A 27,032-nucleotide genomic window follows, 5' to 3' on the forward strand; every position below is an offset into this window, starting at 1 on the left:
CCTGAGGTTACCTGAATAGGTTTCGATATTCTACCTTTAAATTTGACTGTTTGTTGACGATCTGTCAAATACGATTCAATCCATTTGAGTAATTGTGGATGAATTCCAATTTTTCGTAACTTGAAGAGAAGCAGGGGTATATCAATGCGATCGAAAGCTTTACTGAAGTCAGTATATAAGGTTTCAACATAATTACCTTTATCCATTGCGTTCAAAGAGAAGTTAATAAGCTCGAGTAAGTTAGTTGTTGTTGAGCGCCCTTTGAAAAAACCGTGTTGCGTTGGGGTAATTCTATTTTTTATTTGGTGGAATAACTTTTTGTTTATTATTGCTTCAAAAAGCTTAGGTATACAGGAAAGAATGGCTATGCCTCGATAGTTGCTAATGTCGGTTTTTTTACCAGATTTGAACACAGGCACTAGATATGAGTTTTTCCAGAATTTCGGGAAGCAACCGGATTCCAGCGACATATTGAAAATCAAGAACAGTGGGGAAGTTAGCTCTTTAGCTAAATGTTTCATGAATGCTGGCGGAATTCCGTCTGGTCCCGGACCTTTAGACGCATCCAGAGCTTTTAAAGTATCTTCAATTTCGCGTGCGCTGACATGTTCAATATTGAAATAGTTGGGAAACTCAGGAAAGTTGGTGAAGAATGTATAGTCACGATCAGATTCGGAGAAAGTTGTATAATTTTGTTGAAAAAAATCAGCAAATAGATCAGAGATGTATGCCGGGTTCTCTTCAACTTTGTCATGCAGTTGCATTTTTGAAGGAAAATTTTCCGATTTTAACTTTGATTTAACATATTTGAAAAAATTTTTTGGACAGGATTTGATTTCAAGCTCAGTCTTTAATGTGAACTCTTCAAACGCGTTACTAATGGCATCGTTTAATTCGCCGCAAATGTTAAGATAAGTTGTTAAAGCATCACGATTTTTTTGAGTTTTGTATTTTTTTATGTGCTTTTTGTTTTTTGTTTTTTAAGTTTTTAATTTGTCTATTGTACCAGACTGGGTATTTGGAATTGCCATGACGTCTTATTCTTTTCAATGGTATTTCGCTAATAAATAAATCAGATAATATGTTATAAAAATTTTCTATAGCCGAATCGACGTTTCCGTCTTCAAACAATACATCTTGCCAGTTGATACTATTTAGTTTTTGCTTTAATTCATCATAGTTTGCTGACTGAAAGTCAAAAACATCTTCGAATTCATATTCGTCAGGTCTTTTATTCACATGCACAAATAAAGAAAACTCTATTGCTGTATGATAAACTTCGTTCTTCCATAATGGTTGTAATGAATTCGTCACACAAAAGTCTTCACTAATGTTGGACATTAACAGATCTAGATAACAATTTTGTCCATTTTTCACATGATTTATTTGATTAAGACCAAGACTAGAGGTTTTATCAAAAAGAAGTTGCAGCGTTTCATTTTCGTCAATAATAGGAAGTAAAATGCTATGGTTATCGATGTCCGAAATAAAATCAATGTTGCGTTGGTTGAAATCACCGTATATGTGGAGTTTTACTTCAGGTAACAGCTTAGATGCAATATTTTCAACAACATGAAGAAACTTTTCAAAGATTTCATTCCGCGCATTATTTGGAGGGAAATAGACAGAGACAAATACGTGTGTCTCTCCTGCTAGTTCTGCTTTCACCCAAACATGTTCGAACTCTTTAAACTGAATGGTGTCGATAAGCGCTGAATTAAAGTCTACTGACACCGCAATCAACACACCACCACCGGATTTCATTTCAGATAATTGATAGTTACGGTCATTTCTATAGACATTATATCGGCAACCGAAGACTTCTTCGCTGCGAACACCCTCATCCCAGCTGGTTTCGGTTGCTAAAATAACAGAAAATGAACAGGATAGTACATATTTTTGAATTTCGTTAATTTTGTGAGCGCCTCGCATGCGGTTAAAATTTTGGCAATATACAGAGATCTCGGTAGTGGTGGGGTGTTCGAGTGTAGAAGCTAAAGAATGAGAGTCATTATTAACAGAAGTGTTTACCAGAGCAGAGCAGGTCGCGTCGTTTCCTACATCTCTAGGTTGAACAAAATTATCACCAGCAACGGTCCTCTGATGAGTGAGTCAATTGCGTTGAAGACACGAGTGCCTAGATGAGCACGCAATGCATTGTGAAGTAGGAAGGTGTGCAGGATCGCTGATCATCTGGGGTTGAGAAAGTGGAAACTCGTCGTTCGCCGGGTATGGGTTAAGAGTTTCGCCTCTTTGAAATTGAATCGTAGGAATGAAGTTAGATTGAGGTCTGGAGAATCGGTCTTTCGCTGCTGCAAGAAGCACTCTGTCAGGTGGTAACAGTTGATTTGCATGGAAACGATTAGAGTTGGTGTGTTGTTGATTATTGTAGGAGTTGGTGACGTTATTCTGTTGCCTGTTGGCCATGTTATAGTTGGGGCTATTGTTATTATTCCAAAAACTGTTGTTGACGTGGCGGTCGTGGTTGGTATATCTACAGTTACTATTGGTGTTGAAGTTGTAGTTGTTTCGATTGGTACTTTGATGGTTATTATCGAGATTTCTGTTAAAGTTGAGGTTGCGATTCTGGTTCTGATTGTTGTTGTTATTGTTGAAGTAGTCCTTATTGTTGCGGTTGTTGTTGGAATTGTTATTATTATTGTAGTAATTTCTGTTGTAGTTATTTCTATTGTTATTGACAGAGTTGTTGTTATTATCGTTGTTGTTGTTGTGAATGATATGGTTATGCCTAGGGTTGTTGTTTCTGTTGTAATTATTTCGCCTATAATGATTTCGTCTTCTGGCCCTCCGTTTTCTTGCTTTGTCAGCTTGTTTTTGCTGCTGCATAATAAGGTGTAATTTTGTATCGTACGCTGTCCAGTCCTGTTTCCAAACTTTTCTCGAGCCAAGGAAACGCCATCCACTGTTTGGAAGATCATTTGAAGGCTGGACGGCCATAGCTAGGATACCATCTATACAGATCTAAAGGCAGCGTTTGACCGTGTTGATCACAACATTCTGTTGGCTAAAATCGAACGCCTTGGTGCATCACACCATTTTACTAAGTGGTTAAAATCGTACCTCGTAGATCGCACACTGTACATTAAATTAGGCAACACCGAGTCAGATAGCTTCGTTAACCTGTCGGGTGTCCCTCAAGGGAGCAACCTTGGACCATTGCTTTTCAATCTTTTTTTCAACGATGCTTGTTACGTCATTCCACATGGCTGTAAATTAATTTATGCTGATGATCTAAAACTGTTTCGCATCATTCGATCTATAGCTGACTGCAAAAAAATTGCAAAAATATCTTGATGCATTCGTTGATTGGTGTAACCGTAATTTTCTGACAATCAGTGTTTATAAATGCTCCGTAATTTCTTTCACACGAAAAATTAAACCACTACCTTGGAACTATAGTATATGTGGAGAAACCCTTGAGAGAGTATCGGTAATGAAAGATTTAGGTGTACTGCTTGACTCCCAGCTGTCCTTCAAGCACCACTATTCTCATATCATTGCACAAGCAAACAGAAATCTCGGCTTCATGATGAGAATCGCCAAAGAGTTTACTGATCCGTTTTGTCTGCTATCGCTATACGTCTCACTAGTTCGCTCTGTTTTGGAAACATCTGCTATCATATGGAGCCCTTACACTGACATCTGGGCCAACCGGATTGAATCAGTACAGGTCAGGTTTCTGCGTTACGCTCTAAGATCACTTCCATGGCGTGATCCTGCCCAATTACCACCATATGCTAACCGATGCCGTCTACTTGGCATTGACACACTAGCAAAAAGAAGAGACGTGTCCAGGGCTGTATTCGTGGGAAAACTACTAAGTGGCGAAATTGACGCTCCAAACATTTTGGCTCAAATCAACGTGAATGTTCCCTATCGAAACCTAAGATTGCGAAACTTTCTGCGTCTCCCATTTCATCGTACAGAATATGGCCAAAATGAACCCATCAGGGCGATATGTGACGTCTTCAACAATGTATTTTACTTATTTGACTTCAACGTTTCTAGTATTACTTTTAAAAATAGACTCAAGCGAATGTTGTAATTTGTTAGCCTTAGGGTAAATTTGTTTCTTAGCTAGTTAAGTGATTTCATGTGTCATATTTTACAATAGTATATTTATTTGTTGTTAGACTTAGTTTCAAAAATGTTAATGTTCAATCAAAAGATGGTGGGGTTTTTACGCGCATTTGAGCTTTTTTTAAGGAATTTCTCGAATGGGCTTTTCCCCACCCAACCCACTTCATTAAGACCAAAAAGGTCAGATGATATGAATAAATAAATACAAATACAAATACAAATACAAATACAAATACAAAAGACATTTTTAAATTTCTAACACTGAGCGAAGTTTAGACGGTAGAATTTTGACAACACGATTTGAGGGACATGCGACTTTGTGTAACATATACGCCCATTCCGGGACTGTTAATTATTCCGATCGAGAAGCATTTTTCAGCAATCGTTTACCCTTTTTCATGAGATCGGCTTCTGAATATGTAATTTTTGGTGGAGACTTCAATTCTGTTATACGTGCAGAGGATTCTTCTGGAACGAGTAATTTTAGCCCATCACTGAAAAGACTAATTGATTCTTTGCAGTAAGTGGACACTTGGTTAGTTAAAAATACAGGTTTAAACGAATATAGTTTCATTAGAAATCGTTCTTTCTCGCGCATAGATAGAATCTATGTAAACAAGCAGTTGAAAGATAAAATATCTGCGGCTCATTTTCAAGTTGCTGCGGTCTCTGATCATAAAGTGTATGTCATAAGATTGAATTTGCCCAGAACCCCAATAAAATATTGTCAAGGAATATGGGCTTTGAAAAATATTGCTTTAACAGACGAGAACTTGAATGACTTTGCTTATAAGTGGCAGTACTGGATTAGACAAAAAAGACCTTATAATTCATGGATAAATTGGTGGGTTGATTATGCTAAACCGAAAATAGGTTCATTTTTCAAGTATAAGATTAAAACGATACACGACACCTTTAGATTTAACATAGAATTCTTATATAGTAGTTTAAGAAATGCATACGATGATTATATGACAAATCCCAATGTTCTGACTAAGATAAATGGAATCAAAGGAAAAATGTTGAAACAACAGAGAGAATTTTCCAGTTTTTACTACAGACCAAACCCTTTGTGTAATGAGAATGAAACTATTAGTACATGTCAACTACAAGTCTCAAACACCAGAAGAAAAAATACTGCTATGGATAACATAAGAATAGGCGAAAGAATTATTGAAGATCCAGTTGAACGCGACAATATAATAGTCCAGCATTTCGAGAAGCTATATTCCAGTACTGTAAATTTGTTTCCAAATACTGATTTTATTCCACAAAAAACAATTGACATGCAATTACCCGAAAATATAATGTTAATGCAAGATATAACAGAGGAAGAAATAAATATAGCTATAAAACAAAGTCAATTAAAAAAAATCCCCCGGATTAGATGGTTTAACACGAGATTTTTGCGTTAAAGCCTGGCCAATAATAAAAACAGAATTTTCTTTTGTTTTGAACGATGCAATAAATTGTAACATTCCAAATAAGTTTTCAGATGGTATTATTGTACCAATCAAGAAGAAAACTACAGTTGATAGCTTGGATGGTTTAAGGCCAATTTCGCTTCTTAATTTTGATTATAAATGTTTCACGAAAATAATGAAAAATAGACTGATAAAAGTAACGCCCTTTTTAATGACAGAATATCAGAAGTGCTCGAACAAAAATAAAACAATTCATGAAGGGCTCTGTGCAATAAGAGATGAGATAACCAATTCAATTTTAAAAAAAGACCAGCTGCAGTAATATCCTTCGATTTAGCTCAAGCCTTCGACAGAGTAGAACCAAGATACGTAGAAGATATAATATTGAAGATGGGATTGAATCCTAGATTTATAAACTTATATAAATCACTAACTGGAAATTGTTATTCAAGAATATTAATCAATGGTAATCTGTCTGACGAAATTAAAATATCTCGTTCTGTGAGACAAGGAGATCCTCTCTCAATGATTTTATTTGTGCTACAGCTAGAACTCTTTATACAAAAACTAGGATCAATATGTACCGGTCAAAATGAAATATTGACAGTGTTTGCCGATGACATAACATGTATAATTGATAATGCTAGAAAATATGGCGAGATAATAGAAACATTTAAAAAATTTGAAAAAGTGTCGGGATCAAAATTAAATTTGAATAAATCAGAGTATTTATCACTAGGAGTAGTATTAGAGGGCATTGAAAGGAAAGAAAATATCAGAATTCTAGGTATAGATTTTGACAAAAATTTTAACAATTTACTCAAAACGAATTGGTAAAAAATAACAAGAAACCTGAATTTGTGTTTGATTTCGCACTCTTCAAATTATTAAATATTGAACAGAAAATCAGTTTTGTTAACCAATTTGCTCTCTTAAAAATTTGGTATACTAGCTCAATAATAGCATTGCCGAATAATTATTTAGTCAAGATAAAGTCTTGTATAGGTTTAGGTGGCATGAGTTTAAACGCACCTGAAATTCGATGTGAAAAGTTATTAATCAAGCATTGCTTAAAATATTCGTTACAGACAGATTTGTTTAAAGAGCTTATTTTGCCAAATATCTGTAATCCTCCAAATGGTAAATTAGCAGTTAAACTTTCTCACATTTATCCTCTATTAATGGAATTAGCTTATAAACAAACATTGACACAACCAGGATTAATCTATAAATGGTACGACCAAAAACTACAATTCCTACCAAAACCTACTGTAGAATTGAAAGAGCAGAGAAACTGGCGTAAAATTTGGTTGAATATATCATCGAAGAAACTGAGTTCAAATCAAAGATCAATTTTATATTTATTTGTAAATAGAAAAATTAATAACAAGGCTCATTTGTTCAGGAATGGAATAGTTGATGATCCAAATTGTCAACTTCGCGGTTTTCTTGAAGATTTGGAACATTTTTTTTTGTAAATGTTTCGCAGTAAACCAAACATGGAACTTTTTTATAGAGGATTTAAGGAGAAGATTTGATTCACGAAAAGCTCGCTATTTGACCTTTAAAAATTTGATTGCTCCTGATTTAATTAAATTCAATCGAGACGAGAAATCTAACATTCTGAAGAATCTAGCCACTTTTGTTCAATACATCATTGATACAGATAAGAATGAAATTTCAGTTTCCAGTTATAAATTTTTCCTCGAAGTTAATAAGTAGGTGTAGAGTTAAGAATGATTTGTAAATATTTATGAACCTTGGCCAGAAATAAAGATTTTATAAAAAAAAAAGAAGAGTAGCTAAACAATGAGAATATTTTAAAATGTTTAGCATTGATAACTTTACTTTTCATTTTCATTGCAAAAACACTTTATAACCTAAATATAAAATGCTTTATTTTATTCGTTCATATTTGATGGACTATTTCCACAAAATTATGATGTGTAAATTTATTTACCCATTTAAAAACTACTAGAAATTGACCTTTTATTTTGCATTTATAAATTTTTTATCATCTAGTTGCAAAATTTTTTTTATCTAATTCAATGACGCATCAAGAATCAAAGGATTTGCCAGTAACTAAAAACATGATTCATGCATGGCATTACTTGTCTAACTTATCAGAAAACTACCAGTCTTGATTCTAGCCAACGCTAGTTCCAACAGTCTATAACGATTACTTTCGATACACTTATCTCCTACAAACACCTGTAACGGAGGCTTACAAATCAAACAGCTTAATGCCTAAGAATGCCACCCAAAGAACTTCTCATTCTGCCCTTTTGATCTTCGGTGTACGAAATGTCACCTCTTGGTGCCGCCTTCTGACGCCAGCCCTAAATTCCTAGGAACCAGACGGGAATTTTCAGAACCCAGACATGGTAGCATGCATATGGGCTTACGTGCCGCCAGAGAACGAAGTAATAGACAATTAATTCAAGCCCATTAACGAAGCCACAGGATTGATTTCTGTTACCTAGTGTAACTCAACTAAGAACTACACATACAAGTAAATTTCACGATCGAATATAGCATAGAAAAATTAATGTGAAACATTAAACTGTATGTACTACCAATCACATCTAAAAAAATTAACAAAATATATTTGCTTTTGATAACCACATTATCACCTAAAAATACACTTAAATTTGTTAAGAAAAACACAATTGATACAACTATTCCAGGACGATATGGAAAGTGGCGCGGTCTAACAATAATATTGTTGCCTTGATATGCTCTATGTCGACTCAAGCTATGAAAAGGAGACACTGCGACAGACAGGAGACACATAAACCATGAGCCAGTATCAAATGGACCAATTATGAGGTCTTTTCTTTGCTTTACCACCTCGGTTAGTGATCTTTTTTTTTTTTTTCTAGGTCCAATATGCACCTCAGATGTTGCGTCACATGCTATCCCATAAACATAGATCGAGCGACTCATCGCCAAGGAATTTCTGGTTTTTTTTTTGTTATTCTTTACGCTCTGGCCTACACACCAAATTTTCATTGCTGGAAAGCAGCAAAATTTTGCTGATTTTTGGTGTGCTGTGTTTCCAGCAAACTGTTCAGCAAAATGAAATTTGCTGATTATTCAGTAATGCTCAATTGCATAAAAATGACAGATCGTTTGCTGCATGTTCAGTAAAACAAAATACAAATTGCTGATTGTCAGCTATGACAATTTGCTGTACATTCAGCAAAGCATAAATCAATTTACTGGTTAACCAGTTAGTTCAAGAGAACCATGTTTCCCTCAGGCACCAGCTTCCATCCGCCCATCGGATCATAGCCAAATTACTGTTGAACTAGAGATGTATGATTATCATTTCAACCTTTGGATTCATCTAGCCCAACAGTGACTTAGCTATGGTCCCATATCCGCTATCAGGAGCTTAGAGATGATCCCGTACCAGCTGCACAGCGATTTGGCGCGTTTTACTAATGTCAGCTTGACGTAAAATATTTTGACATATCAATTCTTTCGCTGGATTCCAGCAAACATTCATTTACTGTGGTCTGTTCAGCAAATAGATTTGCTGTATTTTTGCGAATCACTGAATCGATTACTGGTTTTCAGTAAATTTATCAATGAAATACTGGTTTACAGCAAAAATAAAATTACTGAACGAAATTCAGTAAACTGTAGAACTGAATTACAGTAAACTTTTGAAAAAAATGCTGTGATTCAGTAAACAAGTGATTTGCTGATACACTTTCAGCAATGTACTTTGCTGAACCATAAAGAGAATTTTTGGTGTGTAGGTAATATTCTAAAGTGAACCGCATAGTTTAAAGGTATATCATCTCCACCGGTTTAGTGTTTAGTGGTTTAGTGTGTGTATTAGTAATAATAAATAGTCAGTACAAAAAGACTTTACTAAAGAACCTTAAAGCATCTGAATTATTACAACGAATCATTTTTTTTTTGTGTTAAAAACGATTACAACTACGGATAATCAGATTTTAATACTTTAAGGTGCCAAACCGAATTATATCTAATCTCAAATAAATTTCTTTTATCTCTAATTTGTTAAACCTTTCATTTCTTAAAAGGCATAAATATTTTCGAACCAAAAAGCAATGGAAAGAGCAAATTTGAACTGTTTATCACACTATACTATTAGTTTGCGAACAATATGAAAGTTCATATCTAAACACCAACAACGGCACAGCTAGCAGGAAAACTCTTCAACAGTGGTACCTGAGAAACTGCTCAATCTAATCTTGAACCATTCCACAGCTTTCCACCCACCCGACCATCGAAAATTAAACGATTGTTCAGTTTTTGGTCGAAAAAAAATTGACAGTGATTTGAATATCTAAAACCTTTGTTGACTAGTTTTAGTACCTCCATTATCATAACGGCACCGTTCACAGATATTTTTGCGCGTTATTGACGCTCGGGGAACAGTAGGGTAATAAAGATTGTGTCGAATTTATGAGGTATATAACAAATCAGAATTTCCATAACGATCGCGAAATATTTCGATCATTTAGCTCTTTTAGTTTTACATTCCATACAAATGAATAAATTTAATTTTCAAAAATAGTATGTATTACATAAAAGGCATTCCAATTTTCTTCATCGTATTAGACGTTCGTAACGTTAGCGTGAAACTTCCTAATGGCGCCATTTTTTTTTCTTTTTTTCTTACATCACGACATGCGAACCAGAAAAATAATAAAACTACTTCCATTCAATTCCGTGCTGGCATTTGGCTTTGGCATTTCAAAACGGTTGCTGCTGCCACCCTTGCGCGGTGCTTTGTCTGTCGATGGTTTAATAGCGTAATAAAATAGGCCCTTATCGTGCGGCACCCTTCTGAAGAGAAAGTTATGATGACTTGATGAGAGCGGAGAAAATGTACTCCTCCGCGTAAAAGTGTATCCATTAGATGGAAGTTCCTAAAAAAAGCTGACACGATAAAGGAATTGCATTACTCAGGACATAAAAAGAAATAAACTAGTTTTTTTCTATGATTTTATAACTGTAGGGAGGTTGACGTCTAAACGCACAACAATAATTGTAAATTTCGCCTTAATTTTGGTATCATCATGAACATACAACTGCAAAATTACAACTAAATCAATATAGGGTAGGAAACATATTTTAAGCAGCTTTAGGAACCGCCTGTGTATTCAGACGAAATACTGGAAATGTGTTGGGTGAAACTCAAACAGTAATATATCAATCTGTTCTCTATCGTTTTCTCTTAGCGAATTTCTTTATTCCACCAGCTCACCTCGTTTTGACCTGAAAGTGCACTAACTGCTGTCAAAACCCTTCTTTATTCGCTCGATATTGACCCAGTTTTGACCTGGAAGCGCCTGTAAAACAGACAGGTTCGCACTGTGATTTTTGTCAGTTTGGCGAGTGGGTTCACCAATACTATTACATCGTATCTGTCAAAACGGTCGGAACACGCGGGTGATGCTGAAAACAAAAGAAAAATGTGTTGTCGTCTAAGCAGTAAAATCATCGAACGCAGAGAGAAATAATTGCTGCAGCAAAGGTATTTGTTATGGAATTATTGGAATCGGATTTAGATTTGGATTCCGATTTCGATTCCGAGATCGAAAGTGCTTTAATCAGAATTTGCAGTAAGCCATCGAAAACAAGCAGGAGTCGGGTGGCGAATTTTGTCATCGACGTAGTGGAAAAATATACGGAGCCGTTTGTTATTGTTGCTGTTTTTCAAGCTGCAAAACCAAAACACGACCAAAACAGAAATCTTTTAATGTCGGCAATAATATCAAAAATGATTTGTTATTGTTGTATTTAGGATTGGCATCCGCAATACAAGAGCTACCGATCGGATAACATTTGTTTTTCACGCTTCTGGATCCGAGTTGCATCCGCATACGTAAAGCTGTCATAAGTTGAAAACAGACTGACATCAGCTGATCGCAACTGTCTCGTGGATTGCCTTATTTATGTTTACATTGCGCATGGTCTCACGCACACCAACGCAAGGCTTTAGATCGTAGATCGAGATCGTTTTTTTATTCCACCCGAAAGTTGGCACTAACCCCGTGGAATAAAGTAATTCGCTATCTGTTAGAACTTGTTTCCAGATTGTAAAACTAAGTTAGCAAACTTTAGCAATCATCAATCAAAGTTACCAATCGAGGGACACTATTCCAATCACCCCGAACCTATTTTAAGCAGTTTCCATCTGTTTCGCAGGCGTTTTTTTTTTTTCAGCACCCGAAGTGGCTCCTGAATGGCTGCAATATAGGTCGATTTGTTTCAATTGCAATTGTTCACAGATTTCTTTGTGATTAACGGTATTTCTTATATCCGTAAGACAGCTAGACAATCAAAGTTTTCGTTTCCATCATTGAAATTGTCGATATTGATCAAAATGCAAGAGTTTGAGGCCTGTTTTCTTCGACTGATTAAAATAGGCGCTACTGCTTAAGCCGTTCCCTACCCTATATGGAATCGTTTTACAAGTTTTAACCTCCAAAAGTTCACTTAGCAATCCTCAACCGTAAAAATGAAATGGTAAAAATTTGCCTCACTCTACGTTGCTGCACCACCACCGCCTGCATAAGCACAGTCAATTTCACGTAAAATTACAGTCGTTAAGGCTGGTAGAAAAAATTCCCTAATCTTATCGCCGATTAATGAAATCGTATAAATAATACATCTTTATTAAGCGCAGGCGAAATTAACCCACTGCTTACTGCACTCCATCAGTTGACAGCAATGCGTGTTCGAGTATCCGAGCGAAAGGAAAACTCAAAGACATCCCAAGCACGAAACGACGAATCGGCAGAAAGATCGCACCTAAAAGTGCTATTAATATTTATGTAACTTTTATTTGACTAGCTTTTTATTGCCTCCATTCCAACCATAAATATTAATCGAAACATTTAAAACACTATATAATGATACCCCAGTTCCCCCCATGTGCCATGTGCAACTATGTACAGGCCTTACCTTCACGCAGCGAGTTCTATTTGCTGCTCCCTTCTACAGCGCGTTTACCATTCAGTTTAAGAGTAGAAAGAAGGAAGTATTTCCTGAAACATGCTTTCTGCGTGGGTGCAGGACGGTTCTGGTTTACTAGAACTTCATTATAAATTTTTAATTTTTAAACTATATACATACAACAGCAGATTTAGAGGCGTTGTTACAAAGTTATGACCCAGTCTCTAGACCTTTTGGTTATTAAATTAAGCTTATATGCAGTCGAAAAACAAATAATATTAACAAAACGGTTTGATTTTTCCTTCCCCTTCGAATTTTCAACATTGATATGAAACGGAAACAAAATCTGTAATAGCCTTACTATTGAATCGACAATAAAGAAATAAGTAATTGTAACTCGTATTAACATCACGAGGCGCAGTGGCACAGTGGTAAGTCATTTGACGCTTAAGCTCCAATGCAATGATAAAATAATAGTGTTTATCAATAAGGTCACCTGCTTCAGGAACAAATTGCTTGAAATTTTTTCCGGTTTTTTGAAAACTAAAAAGGTATATAACCGCTTAAGACACGTAAACATGAATTCAATTGCATGATTCATCTTATAAGCGCTTTCTAATTACCAACAACGAACTTTAATTGGCATCGCTGGCATTTGACTCTCAAAATACCTATTTTTTCAATTTTTTTTGGACACTCGTTTCAAACAACAATAATTCGTGGTCGTGTTCATAGCTTTAAATCAAATATGTAAACTTCACTCAAAGGTTCAACCAGGAGTAATCAAACCTTTTGGTTGACTGACCCAGAACTGAATTAGAAAATAAACTGGCTTGAGAAATGAAAATTAGTAATTGTGAACCGTACATCACAGTTGATCGAGCGTGCAATCTTTAAAGTTCTTGTAACCGTATTATTATTTCAGCGAAAGAATGTCCAGTAAAAATATGCATTAGTTAAAAATAAAAAACGCAGACATTTTAACAATAATAACGTTTGCATTAAAAAAATGGACAAAAATTGTTGATTTGTAACGGGTTTACCTCACCAAAGATGACTAGAATAAGATACCTGACTCTTGCAGTATGCAGCGGATACGATTGTCGCTGCGCGTGAACGAAAGTCGTCCTATTTTTATATACTGGTAATTTGATGATGACGGCAAGATGGCGAACGATGACGCAAATTCCTTTCAATATCCTCGTCTGGTCCTGCCATCTAATTTTCAAAATCCTTGCACGATGCGGCTATCTAATTTTCAATATCCTTATACGGTGCTGCCATCTAGTTTTCATTTTCCTTTGGCGGATTATGCACGATGAATCGATTTTGCTAACAATTAGTTTTATGTGCATTTTAGTCATCAGATGGTAGCACTAACCGTTGTAAAAGTGTCGTGGGCAAAATGTATGCAAAAAACTGGGAGTCAAGTATCTTTTTCTAGTCATCTTTGCACGCACTGACGAAACTACCCATGCAGCATCAGTCATAGTAACCCATGAATAAGCAGAACAAATTTGACAGCTCTATCAGTCGAACTCTAACCGTGATGACGGAAGCAATAAAGCTACTCCGTTCAAAAGTATGCACGTTCAAAAAACGGTACCCCGTCGCATAGAAAACGAACATCGTGCGGTAGTTCGTGGACACCTTATACGCACTATTGGACAACAATCAGAGCATCTAAAGAAAGCCCGGCTCCAGACCGGCGACGACCCTGAGCGACAAGAAACTCCAAAGGACGACAAGACCTATCTCACCCTGAATGGCAACGACTGACAGGGCACTTCGTGTTTTACTTCCCCACGAAGGAAAGTGCAGTTCATTTCACACACCAAGTTCCCCAAGACGATGCTGCTGTAGCTGACAATCAGCGATAAGGGGATGTCAAAGCCGTTCTTCTTTCACTCCGAACTAGCCGTCACCGGGAAAATTTATAGTACGAAGTGCCTGCCGGAAGTTGCGTCGTTCAGCAAGAAATACCATAAGGCCGAAGACGCGATGTTCTGGTCGAATATGGCATCGGCCCATTACTCGAAGCGATCGTTGGAGAAGATGGAATGGTTGAATATCGATGTGGTACCCAAGTTGGCGAACCCACCCAACGTCTCCAAGTTGCGTCCCATCGAGGATTTCTGGGCAAACCTGAAACGTAAGGTCTACTCCAAAAATTTTGTCGCGAAAACAGAGGAGAAATTGATAAACAAAACGAAGGGAGAACTCAAAAACACACCTACACGCACGTTATCGTGCGTCATGGCGAGTGTTCCGGTTAACTGCCGGAAGGCTGCTCGCTAAGGTGCAGATTTTTTTGCAAGTAAGCTAAACATAATTACCTCCCATGGGAAATTTATCAAACTCAATTATCTGTCTTAGTTATTTTTTTTTTTAAAGAAGTCTTTTTTTATTCCAAACGTTAAAGTGCCAGTTTTGTGCGAGCCTACAAGTTACGGGACTTCAGTTGGCTACGTAGTCTAAAGAAAACCCTTTTGCAGCTGCTACTCGTTGTTTGACTTCGCAGCTCACGTCGACATGTCACGAGGACACCAAGATATATGAATTCCTCTACCACTTCGAAGATTTCTTCATTAAAGCTCCACCTCAGCACGACCACCATTAACACTCTCGCGTCCTCCGCCAGCTACCATAAACTTTGTTTTGGCAAAGTTGATGACGAGCTCCAACCTCGCCACTTCTCTCTGAAGGCCTCTTCCACAGTTTTACGGTTTATCTATGTTATATCAATGTCATCTGAAGACAAAAAAGAGTGTGAAATTGTGCAATGTGACGGTATAATGTAATTATGATGCCGCTGCTATTCACATTTGCTCTACGGCCTGCAGCTTCCAAGACTATGTTAAATAGAAAGTTTGAGAGTGCATTTGCTTGCTTTAGTCCATCCAACATCACAAAAGTGACCGATTTCTCATCCGCTATTCATGACCATGCTTGTCATTCTCCTCAGTATGTGGAAAGAGCGGAGAAAAAATTCACCGCGCACTTCCCTTTCAGTATATGCCTGCGTGTAGCAAATGCATTCACCACAGTGCTTCTTTCTCCACTTCAAAGTGTCTCAACCAACTTACAGAGAGACAAACACACTTCCAGCTCACCCCACATCTGATAGAAACAAGAGGGGTGAATCACTCTACAAAGAATACGCAGAAGTACACCACAGTGTCCACTGGCGAGTAGCCCGGAAAGTTAAAAAAACCAACCGGGCAAAAGTGTAGTCCTCGTGTAGCTACACCGCGAAAACGATTTTGACATAAGTAAACTCGACCGGCATGAGCAACGCAGTCTATTTTTTTCTCCCAATCTCCTCTCCTCTTCCGCCATGCTCAAGAAACAAACTGTAAAAAGCACCGCAGATAGCTCTGCTGTGTAATAATTGTGCGTAATGTCCATACGTGTGAGAAAGTACACCATAGTTCATTTTCTCGCAAAAGAGAGATTTCAGATTTCACCGCGGTGCTTTCTGGAAGCTCACCAGATAAAAATCGTCCGTCGTTCTCCTCTAGCATGTGCGTTGATTTACTCTTTAGTGTAAGAGCAGTTGAATACGCAGTGCAAGTATGTTCATCTCCACTCTAGAGATTTTTTGAGGAGAAAAGACAAGCACGTTCATAAGTATGATTTGGATCCCTCTAGCGTCATTAGAATCACCTTAATCAGTTTCGTCAAAAAAACGTGTTCTAGCATTATATGCCACATCTCATTTTGCCTTACGGAGTCGTACGCCGCATTTAAATCCGCAAATAGATAGCGAGTTTGCAGATTGTATTCCCGAAACTAATTTATTAGCTATTGCAGTGTGAAAATTCATCCGTCGTATAGCGTCTTTCTTGAAATCTAGCATGGGATTCACCGACACCAGGTTCCGCCAACGGTCCTAATCTCACGAACGGTATTCGTGAGAGCGCTCTCTACGCAAAATTTAGCCACGTGATGCCTCTATAGTTTCTTCACGTCGAGTCGATGGCTCTTCTTGTGGATAGGGAAAGGAGACCTTCCTTTTGGTCATTGTTATTTGTTCATCCGCCCAGATTTTGTAAATTTAGTTGTGCAGCTGCAGGCCCCTCGGTTTCAGATGTTCGGCTGGGATACCGTCCTTTCCAGCGCTTTCTTTACCTTCACCTGGTGGCTCGTCCGCAGCTATTTAACCATTAGTAGCATCAGTAACTATCTCCATTAATAGTAGTCTTCGTTCAATGTTCTGTTTTTAGAGTTGTTTGAAAAATATTTATTTCTTAGGATAAAATCTACACCTTTGCGTTATTACATAAAAAAATTATTTACCCGAGTTTGCACCATCAAACTTAAAATAATACATTGTTTTCCAAAAATCTAGATGATTGAACTATTTTGTTATTAGATGGACACATCTCTATGATTTCTATCAGCGGTTACCAACTTTTTGGCATCCAATTTGGTATCGCAGGCCATTGTAGACATTAGCCTACGATAATACAAGAAACGTTTTAACACAATTATCTTCGCTATTTCACTCTCCCAGTTCGATTTTTTTTTTCATGAAGATCACTGTGACCGCTTTGAGGGTCAACGAAGTCCGATTAAGATCATATTTAGCATGAGCACTTTTTTCGTTTTTCGAAGACTCTATAGTACGATTTTTACGACTTTTTGGCAATAAATGCGGAGAAAACTTCTGCGTTAATATATTTAATTTTTTTTTTGACATTTTCTAACCTAGAGGAAAGTTCATTTTATTTTTTATTTCTGAGTTGCGTTAATTACTCAAATTGGTTGGGTTTTTTTGAGGTTGATACCAAAATTACGATTATGCAGTTCGTTGCTTAATAAAAAGTGTTCGGATCGTTGATTTTTTTAGAAAAAATAGAGACCCCGCGGATTAGAAATAAAACCAAAAAAAATCTTCAGTGTAATTTTTTGACGATTCAAAAATACACGAAACATACATCATATAAATGAACATGAAAATTTTTCTGTTTAAGAACTCGTTTAATTACAAAGTGAGCAGTTCACCCACAGAGAAATTAAGCTTTTTCGTTCTGCACAACGCATATTTAGATGTTGCCCAAGCTTGTGGTCATCAATTTACCTCGGAATATTCCCCTCGTTGTCGAACTGTTTCAGAGATTCAGCCCCAAAAAAACGCATAAAAGCTATTCTATGTTACAGCCTGAAAGCATGTCGCGACGAGCCGCCCGGATCAGCAAGCGCCATTCTTCTCGCGATATTTCACCTTATTTCCATTATCTGATTAATTTTTCTTCCTTATAAAACGTAAATCAAATAAGGCTTCAGAGGAGCATACAAGAGGCTGGCGTGAAGCGGAGAAGCTGAGCAATTTCAGAAGAGTCCTCTACAATTTACTTCGCTGCATTGGAAAAAACTGAGCTCGGCACTAAATTTTAAGTGGCGCCTGAAGGCTTTCGTACGGACGTTGAAGATATTTTCTCACTATCTCTACCACGACCTTTCATTTTGCTTTTCGGTATCAGCGCAGAATGTACGCGCACTTATTTGGCAGAAGAACGTTTGCTGCAGTGGATGCAATATCAAAAGAAGCTGCCGCGCAGCCTGGTGGGGTTCCGATTTGCAAAGTGGAATTTGCATCGCAGAATTATGCGGATGGTCTAGGTTCATAGGTTTACCATGAGTAAATTTCTGGACGGAGCAAGAAGAGGATATAATTTAATTTCGATTCATTTTTGAATTTCAATATAACTAAATGTTCTATCATTTTTAGCATTTTCGAGTGCAATATTTAAAACAAAATCACTGTTCCAACGCTCACGTTCTAGTTAGATGATTTATTTTATATGTGATACACCAAACGAAAACAATCGAATCTAAAATCTCTTCATATGTATAAATATATTTCTACTTCTCTATTAGAAACCTTCTAGCATGCTTAACATAAATATTTTTACTACTACATATTCACAAGAAAACTAGTCTTTTTTTGCTTTTGGATTACATTTCGAAAAATTACGTTGCTAAATCATCCCAAACCAGGCTGCATTAAGCTAAATATTTGGTGACAAGTATACTAATTTAAGGAATCACTCCATTTCCTACGGTCTAATTACTGGCCCGTTCCGCAACCGCAGTGCTCGTAATTACACTTGTTATTTCCCCATTCGATGTCCGACTGGAATCCAATGTTGGAACACTGCAACGAAACAAAGCGATTAAAATTGGTTGCCGTCGTTTGAAGTTTAACAGTGCCATCCACCTTGTTGTGACGTGCCGCGTCAAACTGTTGCTGCTCGGTAAATGCGGTGACATACTGTTCGCCGTGGATACAACACTTTCGACGTATCTTTGGTCCTGCGTGGATCCTGAGGAAGACGTAATGACGTGGCTCGGGTGAAGCTCCATCGGCTGTGACGCGACGGACATATGGGCGTGCGACTGGATCAGCAGTTTTTGGCCGGGGGCCAAGCTACCTGGATGCAAAGGCGATGGAATCATCGACGGAAGCAGTTTTTCTGAAAAGAGTTTAAACGGATTATTAAATTTCTTCCAGACAAAATTTCTACAAGAAAAATGACTAATCAACTGTAAGCACAATTTACAATGATTGTATTGTACACAAAAGATCAAAAATTTTATTATCCGTTCATGAATGTTTCATATTTCAAAACTATAAAAGAATCAGGCTATTATCAAAGTTCAGATTTCTGGTGATGCCCTTTCATCCATGTACGTAATAAGTTTAGAAACAGATAGTTGATAGATTCTGAGAACTCCCTCCATGCTGGTATTATGGCCTTACAATGAAACAAATTATTACAAGATTTGTTCGAAGACAAAACTCTTTGTGGATCACAGCGAACTATGATAGAGTGTTTTGAAGTATAATGGAAATCAATTGAGCATGACGAAAAATAATGGAATTTGTGACTCCGTGGTCGCTGAGTTACGAAGTCTGCTGTTCGCGAATGTTCGTGGATACTAATCCTAATAAACGCAAGCCATTCGGTGTCAAAGAGTATAAGAAGGATTTCGCGCTAACTCGACTAAGAGACTGGCAACACCCTCTCAGAATTTAAGCAAACTTTGTGGGGGTGTAGGCCTTACTATCCTGAACAACTCAGCATTTTTTTTATTTTATTTTTTTAATTATCCGTACTAATATTTTAAATATTTTAAATCGATATTTCTGAATAACGACAAGAGAAAAGTTGTCAAAGAATGACTTTCAAAAAAATGTCTGAACGTTCAAAGAAACATATTGACAAAATTGAACTTGAGATCCTACACTGGTAAAAATTCATTAAAAAAAACGAAAAGTGATTAAAAAAATTATTCATCTCAGTTTTTATCCGAAAAAGTTTTCTAGATAGCCATAATTTTTTCAAAATTCTTCTTAACAATAACAGTGGGCATTCCTAGGGAAAAAAGGTTTTTCTAACAACAAATTTGTGTCCTACTGGAAGTGGACGGCAATTTGCAAAATACAGAAAACCTTTATTACCCTTAAAATAGTGCTGTTTCAAGAAAACGTTAATTTAAAATAATTACAATGTTTGTTTCTCCGGTGTCCAGGCATCCGACGGCATTGCCAGAAAAAAAACATACCTCAAAAACTTCCAGATTTTTGACTATGAGTCAAAATCCTGCCAAATGTCGTACGCGTTGTCAACACTTCAAATTTTGTTACATGAAATGTTGCATACCTTAAAATTTGTATTTCAGATTTTGCTAAAATTTTATCATATCTATTTCAAGCAGTAAATGTGGAGCTGACGATTGAAAAATGTACTAACTGGGGAAATAGTTATTTAGAAATTTACGAAAAATATAATCCAGCAGGTGGGACTCGAACCCACAACTTCTAATCTCCGGTCAGATGCGTTTCCGATTACACCACCGCAAGTCGTATAAGTCGACCTTGCTAAATAGCTATTTTGTATCGCTTGTACACTTTATCGCACGTCATCATTAACTCAGTAGAGAGTATTGTTTGGTGGCTGGCTTTTGTTTCGTAACTCTCACGTCACAGTGGGGTTTTACTGCATCAGTAAGAGATCGAAAAGTGCCAGTCTGTTGCCGTCTAACAAAAGCCAGCCACCAAACAATACTCTCTACTGAGTAAATGATGACGTGCGATAAAGTGTACAAGCGATACAAAATAGCTATTTAGCAAGGTCGTCTTATACGTCTTGCGGTGGTGTAATCGGAAACGCATCTGACCGGAGATTAGAAGTTGTGGGTTCGAGTCCCACCTGCTGGACTATATTTTTCGTAAATTTCTAAATAACTATTTCCCCAGTTAGTACATTTTTCAATTGTCAGCTCCACATTTACTGCTTGAAATAGAAATAAAAATAGCTTGACTTGCATTATAGTCATTAAAAAATAAGAAAGATTTTATCATATTTTATAACATAATTATATTTCAAACATGTATATTATCTTTTACATGTTGATAAAACAATGTATTTTGCACCATTACCGTCTTCAAAAGTTACTCGTAGTCAAAAATCATTATTTTTACTGACCATTAAAGCAGTCAATTTTGCTCTCTAGGTTCCAAAACAGTTGAGGCTTCAAATGGTGAGCTGACAACCTGGAAGGAACGGCAATCTGGCCCCGGTCCTCACAAGTTCCTGTCTCGTGCCTACGAGTCATATGATTACAATAGACTGACAGCTGAAACATGGACACAGCTGATTGGCGTAGCCTAAGTATTGTTGTCAAACCAAGTTAGCTATCTAACTGAGAGGGCGCAATAAGGTATATACGAAGGAGCGGCAGATGAGCGTGGTTGCAAGTGTTAGGCAGCAACATTTTTCGCGTACTGAGATCATGACGTCACAACAACCATTTGAACACAGCTTGGTATAGGAAAATGTGTGGAATTTGTTTGAAATCGTATGGAATGCATTATATCGTTGTACTATGATAATATCAGGAACAACATGTCTCTCCCAGGTATTGTCATAGATAACGTTTCTATTTTGGGGAGAGTTTATATATTACAAAGTTTCCATAAAATATTTCGATCACTCTCAGTCATTTTCCCCTTCTTCCCCTTCGGTCTTCAATTTCATAAGTGTACCCGAAATACCCATTTGGGGGTAACTTTCCAAAACCGATCGAGCGATATAGTTCATGGTGTACTTTGCTTAATCTGATTCCTCAAGAGGTCGCTGGCTTGTAGATCCAATTGTCGTCCTCTTCCGCGATTCCAGGTTTGTAAGAGAGTTCTTTTCCATATTCAAACAGGCAACTCATAATGAACTTCTCCTCGAATGGTGTGGAACATTTTTTTTTATTTTTGGCCGAAGGAGCGTATTTTTCAGCTGGTGCATTTGTCTCGTGTTGCCTAAAAAGCTCTGCTCCGTCCGTGATAATGAATTCACCGACGAAAGTGTAGAAATTGTTGGAACGGCTAAAACGGTAACAATTACTTTTGGAGAGCTATGAATGGTTGAATGATACATTACTTTCCAATGCTGAAATGAAAATGTATCCTATGCCCGGAATCCTCCGCGCGGAAATATTGAAAACAAATATAAAACATTGCGGGAAGATCTGGCACCCGACAGAACAAACGCCAGTGTTTCTCAATATCGGGATTTTTGGAAGAAGCATGTATGATTATGCCTTACTTTTAGGCTTGATAAACCGAAACACCACATGATTTAACTCCACACGATTGCATCCGCGTTTTTTGGTAACCGTAGAACGTTAGAAATTCGAAAGAAGAACAATTTTTCGAAAATCCGCACTGAATGCCGAACGTAAACTATTTTTGTGACGTCAGAACTTTTAACTCGCCACCTCTGATCGCATATCGAGAACTTATCTGCCACTATTTTGTAATATACCTTATTGGAGAGGGCGTAACGCGAACATTGGCACGGTCACCAGTTTTCGGCGATAAAGGAAATGCTTCGCCAACCCGAGCGTCTCTTCATCATGAAGGTGCTAGCTTCCGGCGACTGAATACGAAATGCTCTTCCTTGGAAGCTACACCTAAGGTGGCAGTCCCATCATGGAGATAGCGAATTTTGAGCCAACCACATAATGCCTCCAAAAACTGCGAAACTGACAGAGAAACGGACTGATTATACGGCAACGACTTCTAGCTCGAAATAACGGACTAGAATTGTAACATGAAATGTATCAAAGTTAGCTCAGTAGGAAATGCTAGCACAACTTGCCATCGATGCCCGACGCATGTTCGTTGATCAAACTTTTGAGAACATCTGCCATCGTGGAGTTGACGCGCTACTCAGCGCCCATGCACAGGCTGCACTAATTAAGTGGGAATCTGTCAATGAGAAATTAATCGTGGCCAGATTCAGAATACGGGTTCGAAACCTGATTATAATCCAATTCTAGACGCCAACCGATACTGCCGACCTACAAGGCAAGAAGAGCCAAACTAAATGCCATCGTGGATAGGATTCAAGAAGTTGATATCAAGATCTACACTGGCGACTTTAATGCGAAGATCGGCTCCGATAACACGCACTATGAGCGCGCCATGGGAAGAACGGCGATTTTTTTGCAAAGTTTTGTGGCTACAACGACATGGTCTAAGGGGGTTCACTTTTTCCCCATCAACCAGTGTTCAAAGTCACGTGGGTTTCCCGTGATGGACAAACATAGAATCGGATCGACCACATCTACATTAGCTAAAAATAAAGATGGAGCCTTTTTTATTTCCGGAATAAACGTAGCGCCGACATCGCATCTGATCATCACCGCGAGATCTTTCTTCGCGGAGATTCAGCGAAGGGAGGATAGGCTTGGACGGCGATATGATACCAGGGCCGGCCTCACACTATTTGCCCGAGTGGGTAGTTAGAAATAGGGAAGGTTCATGGGTAGCCTTCCGGCAGTTAACAGGAACAATCGCCGTGGTGGACGAAAACATGCGTGTAGGCAAGTTATTAAGTTCTTTCTTTTTTTATTTATCAATTTTCACGACAAAATTGTTGGAGTAGATCTTACTCTTCGGTTTTGCCAAAAACTCCCAGAGGGGACGCTATATCTCCTCCAACGATTGCTTCGAATAGTGGGCCGATGGCAGATCCAGCCAGTTCACCGCGTTTTCGCCCTTATGATATTACTGATGAACGACGCAGCTTTCGGCAGGCACTTCTTACTATAAATTACCCCATTCACGGCCAGTACGAAGGGGAAGAAGAGCGGCTTTGACATCCCCTTCTCGCTGAATGTCAGCCACAGCAGCACCCTTCTGGGAAACTTGGTGTGTCAAATGAACTTCGCCTAGGAGCTCAATTCCTTCGTGGAGGAAGTAAAATACGAAATGCCCTGCCAGTCGTTGCCATCCATGTTCGCCAGGTAATTTTCACAGTTTGGCCGGTGGCACCAACCTCCCGACCTCGGTCTTCCTTTTCAGGATCTCTTGGAGCTTCTTATCGCTCAGGTTCGTCGGCCGTTCGGAACCGGGTTTTCTTTCGATGCTTTGATACTTGTCCAATAGTGCCAAGATATTGTAGATGCCGAAACGGACATATCCGGCGTCCACAAAGTGTCGCACGATACCCGTTTTTGACGCGGCGGGGTGCCGTTTTTTGAACGCGCACACTTCTTAATGAAGTAGTTTCACTGTTTTCGTCATTACGGTTAGAGTTCAAGGTAATTTTTTTCTGCTGACTCACGGGTTAATATGATTGATGCTGCATGTGTTGATTCGTTATTGCATGTAAAGGTAAACCCATGAAAAATCGACAATTTTTGTGCATTTTTTTAATCCAACCCTTACGGCTTAACAGTTGTCTCCTCGAAAAAAGTCTCTATTCCAAATTGAAACTTCAGCGGATTTCTGGTAAGGCTTCACTTACTGTACAGTGAAAGGCTCACTTTTTTGGTCAATTAAAAAATGTAGATACAAGTATAGCTCTTGAAGTTTTCGAAATCAAAATTTTTTTGATAGCAAATCGCTTAGAAATGCATGAAACCTGTAGTTTTTTAAACTCTCGCTCAACGATATCCATTAAAAAGGAGTTGCACATGTGCTAGGCAATTTTAGGTTTCGAACATAGAAAAGACATTTTTTGGTTTTGTCTGATAATTTCGTGTGGGTAAGTACCCACAGGGATATTTTCCGAATGGGTACTACTACCCATACTACCCACATCAACCGCCGGCCCCGTATGATACACGCCGACTAGAAGATCCAGCTTCGAAGAAATCGTTCATTGGCGAACTGGAGGATATTCCCGATGATGGCAACATAGAGCAACATTGGACGGCCATCAAGAATACCTTTATCGATACTAGCGATAATAATCTGGGTCAGCTGCGCACCCAGAGAAAAGAGTAGATAGAACCTGGCGGAAATTAGGGGTGCGATGAGAAGCAAAAGCCACGATAGAGCCGTTAAAACCCCGGAAAGCCAAGAACGAAGTCCTTCAACAGTATTCGGCTCTGAAGGGAAGTTAAACGCTCTTGTGAAAGTTACCGCTAGTTACCGCGAGATCGGACGCTGAAACGCTTGTTCAAGCACTTCGAACAACTTCTTCATGTTTCGACAGCCGACAAGCTATCAACTCGGAAAGATCCGCCAAGTGTGCAACGTATCACTCGCGTCAACTCAGAGGCCCCTCCACTGCTCCGGCTGCGTCGATCTCCACGCAGCTATCCGATGTATGAAATCCAACAAAGCTCCCGGAGTCAAGCGCATGTCAACAGTGATGCTCAAGCCTTTCTCAAGAATACTGCGACTGAATGCAAGGCGTCTTAGTGGAAGTCCCTAAGAAGGGAGATTTGACTGTATGCGACAATTAACGAGGGTTCATGCTACTATGCATTGTTCTTAAAGTCCTGTGCAAAGTTATCCTGAATCGGATACAGGAAAAGACCGGAGCGACTCTCTGACGGTAGCAGGCAGGATTCCGTGCCGGACGATTATGTGTGAACCGTTTTTTACGCTCCGCATTATCCTGAAGCAGGTAAATGAACTCCAAAAGTCCCTATGTTTGGTATTTATTGACTAAGAAAAAGCATTCGATCGACTTAACCTCGAAAATCTGTGGGGCGCCTGAGACGCGAAGGGGTCCCAGATTAAACCTCAACGAAACGCAGTACGAGGTTTTCGCGTGCAGAGTCCTGCATAACGGAGCCTTGTCCGACTAAATTCGGTTATTATCACCGCTACTGTTCCTCATCGTTATCGACGAGATCATAGTGGGTGCAATTGACCATTCCGAACCGTGGGCTGCTCTGGCAGCCTAACATCGTAGAGCACCTCAACGACGCCGATTATTAGTACAACGGCACCCTGACATGCAGAGTAAGCTCGACGACCTCGCTGTACGCTCCTATTCGGTTAGTCTCAACCAGGGTTGATATTTGTTGACACTCTTGAGTGAAAGTGAAAAAAAGCATCCATAAACGTTATGTTTTTACCTAAGACAAGACGTGACAGCTGGTCACCGTTACATTCAACCAATTTGAACCGGCTGCTGATTGGCTGAATTCGATAACGCAATCGTCACGTAGAAAATACAATGAGGTTACTTTTCACTGTAAAGCAGAGAAGCTGAAGAGTCATAATTTAGCTATTATAATTGTTCATAAATAATGATGCGAAAGTATGCAAGGTACATGATATTACCGAGTCATGTATTTCACTGTTATAACTTTTAAAATGCATTGATTAATCGTTTATTACTATTTCGGTTGAAGTCCAAGAAACTTAGAAAGAAAAAAATTGGGTACCAAGAAACTAAGGAAGAATAAATTTGATAATAGAAGTATGCTTTATTGAACATAAAATAATAAATAAGAATTGAGTATTATTCGCCTATATATTGCAATTTTAATTTGTTTTATTTTCATTGACCTGCAGAAGTTGTTAAAAATAATCATTCTGGCATCAACGGTATGGAACGTTCAAAAAAATTTCGACGGGGATGACGGCCGTTACGAAAAGAAAAATAAGAAGCCAGCTGTCGCGTCTTGTCTTAGGTTTTTACAATCTTTTCAGAGTTCTCCTTTCACGCTTTTTGCATGGAAGTGAACTGTCAAAACACCTCATTATATTTCATGCGATGGAAGCAAGACAACAAAATCAGTTTATCAGTTAACGAAGATTGTCAAGGCATCGGTCAGTGTCAGTGAAAAAGTGTTTCGGTGCTGATTATTTTGGTTGAGTGGACTGTTTGTTTTTCTTATTCGCTTTGAAGTGGAGATCATTTGGTTGGATTTGTCGTCAAATTTTATTCCGTAACCGTGAACGATGCGCCTGATCTATTTCATCTGAGTATAACAGCACGTTACTAGGACGAAAACCTAGTGTATCTGAAAGAGTGCTGCGATCATTGGAAGTGAAAATTGAAAATGATTGGCTGTAATTTTCGAAGAATTTTGCTGAGGAAAATGACTTTTATCAGCACTGGTCTCAGCATCAACATCAACAAAACCTAAACGTAAACATAGACAATGCTTCCTAGCGTAAAACAGCGGTACGAAGAGCGACATAGGTAAAAGAATCAAGAAGGCTAGGGCTTCTGCGAGTCTATGAAACGTATGGAGATCGAACAAGCCTAGTTTGCGCACCAAGATTCGAACTTTCAACTATCATCGGAG

General features: G+C 38.2%; 1 protein-coding gene across 7 annotated transcripts in view; it reads right to left on the minus strand.

Annotated features, from left to right (window-relative positions):
- Positions 1 to 18,321: 18,321 nt before the first annotated feature.
- LOC129726725 (GATA-binding factor 3-like) overlaps positions 18,322 to 27,032 on the minus strand; it is a 60,897-nt gene continuing 52,186 nt past the window's right edge. For all 7 annotated transcript variants that reach the window (XM_055683761.1, XM_055683759.1, XM_055683763.1 and 4 more), the window contains 2 exons: positions 18,691 to 18,946; positions 18,322 to 18,627 (listed from right to left, as the gene is read on the minus strand). In XM_055683761.1, the coding sequence (XP_055539736.1) occupies positions 18,537 to 18,627; positions 18,691 to 18,946 (347 nt within the window). In that variant the 3' untranslated portion in view covers positions 18,322 to 18,536. The remainder of the gene's footprint in view (positions 18,628 to 18,690; positions 18,947 to 27,032) is intronic.

This window comes from Wyeomyia smithii, chromosome 3, assembly GCF_029784165.1.
Source record: "Wyeomyia smithii strain HCP4-BCI-WySm-NY-G18 chromosome 3, ASM2978416v1, whole genome shotgun sequence".
Lineage (NCBI taxonomy): Eukaryota > Metazoa > Arthropoda > Insecta > Diptera > Culicidae > Wyeomyia > Wyeomyia smithii.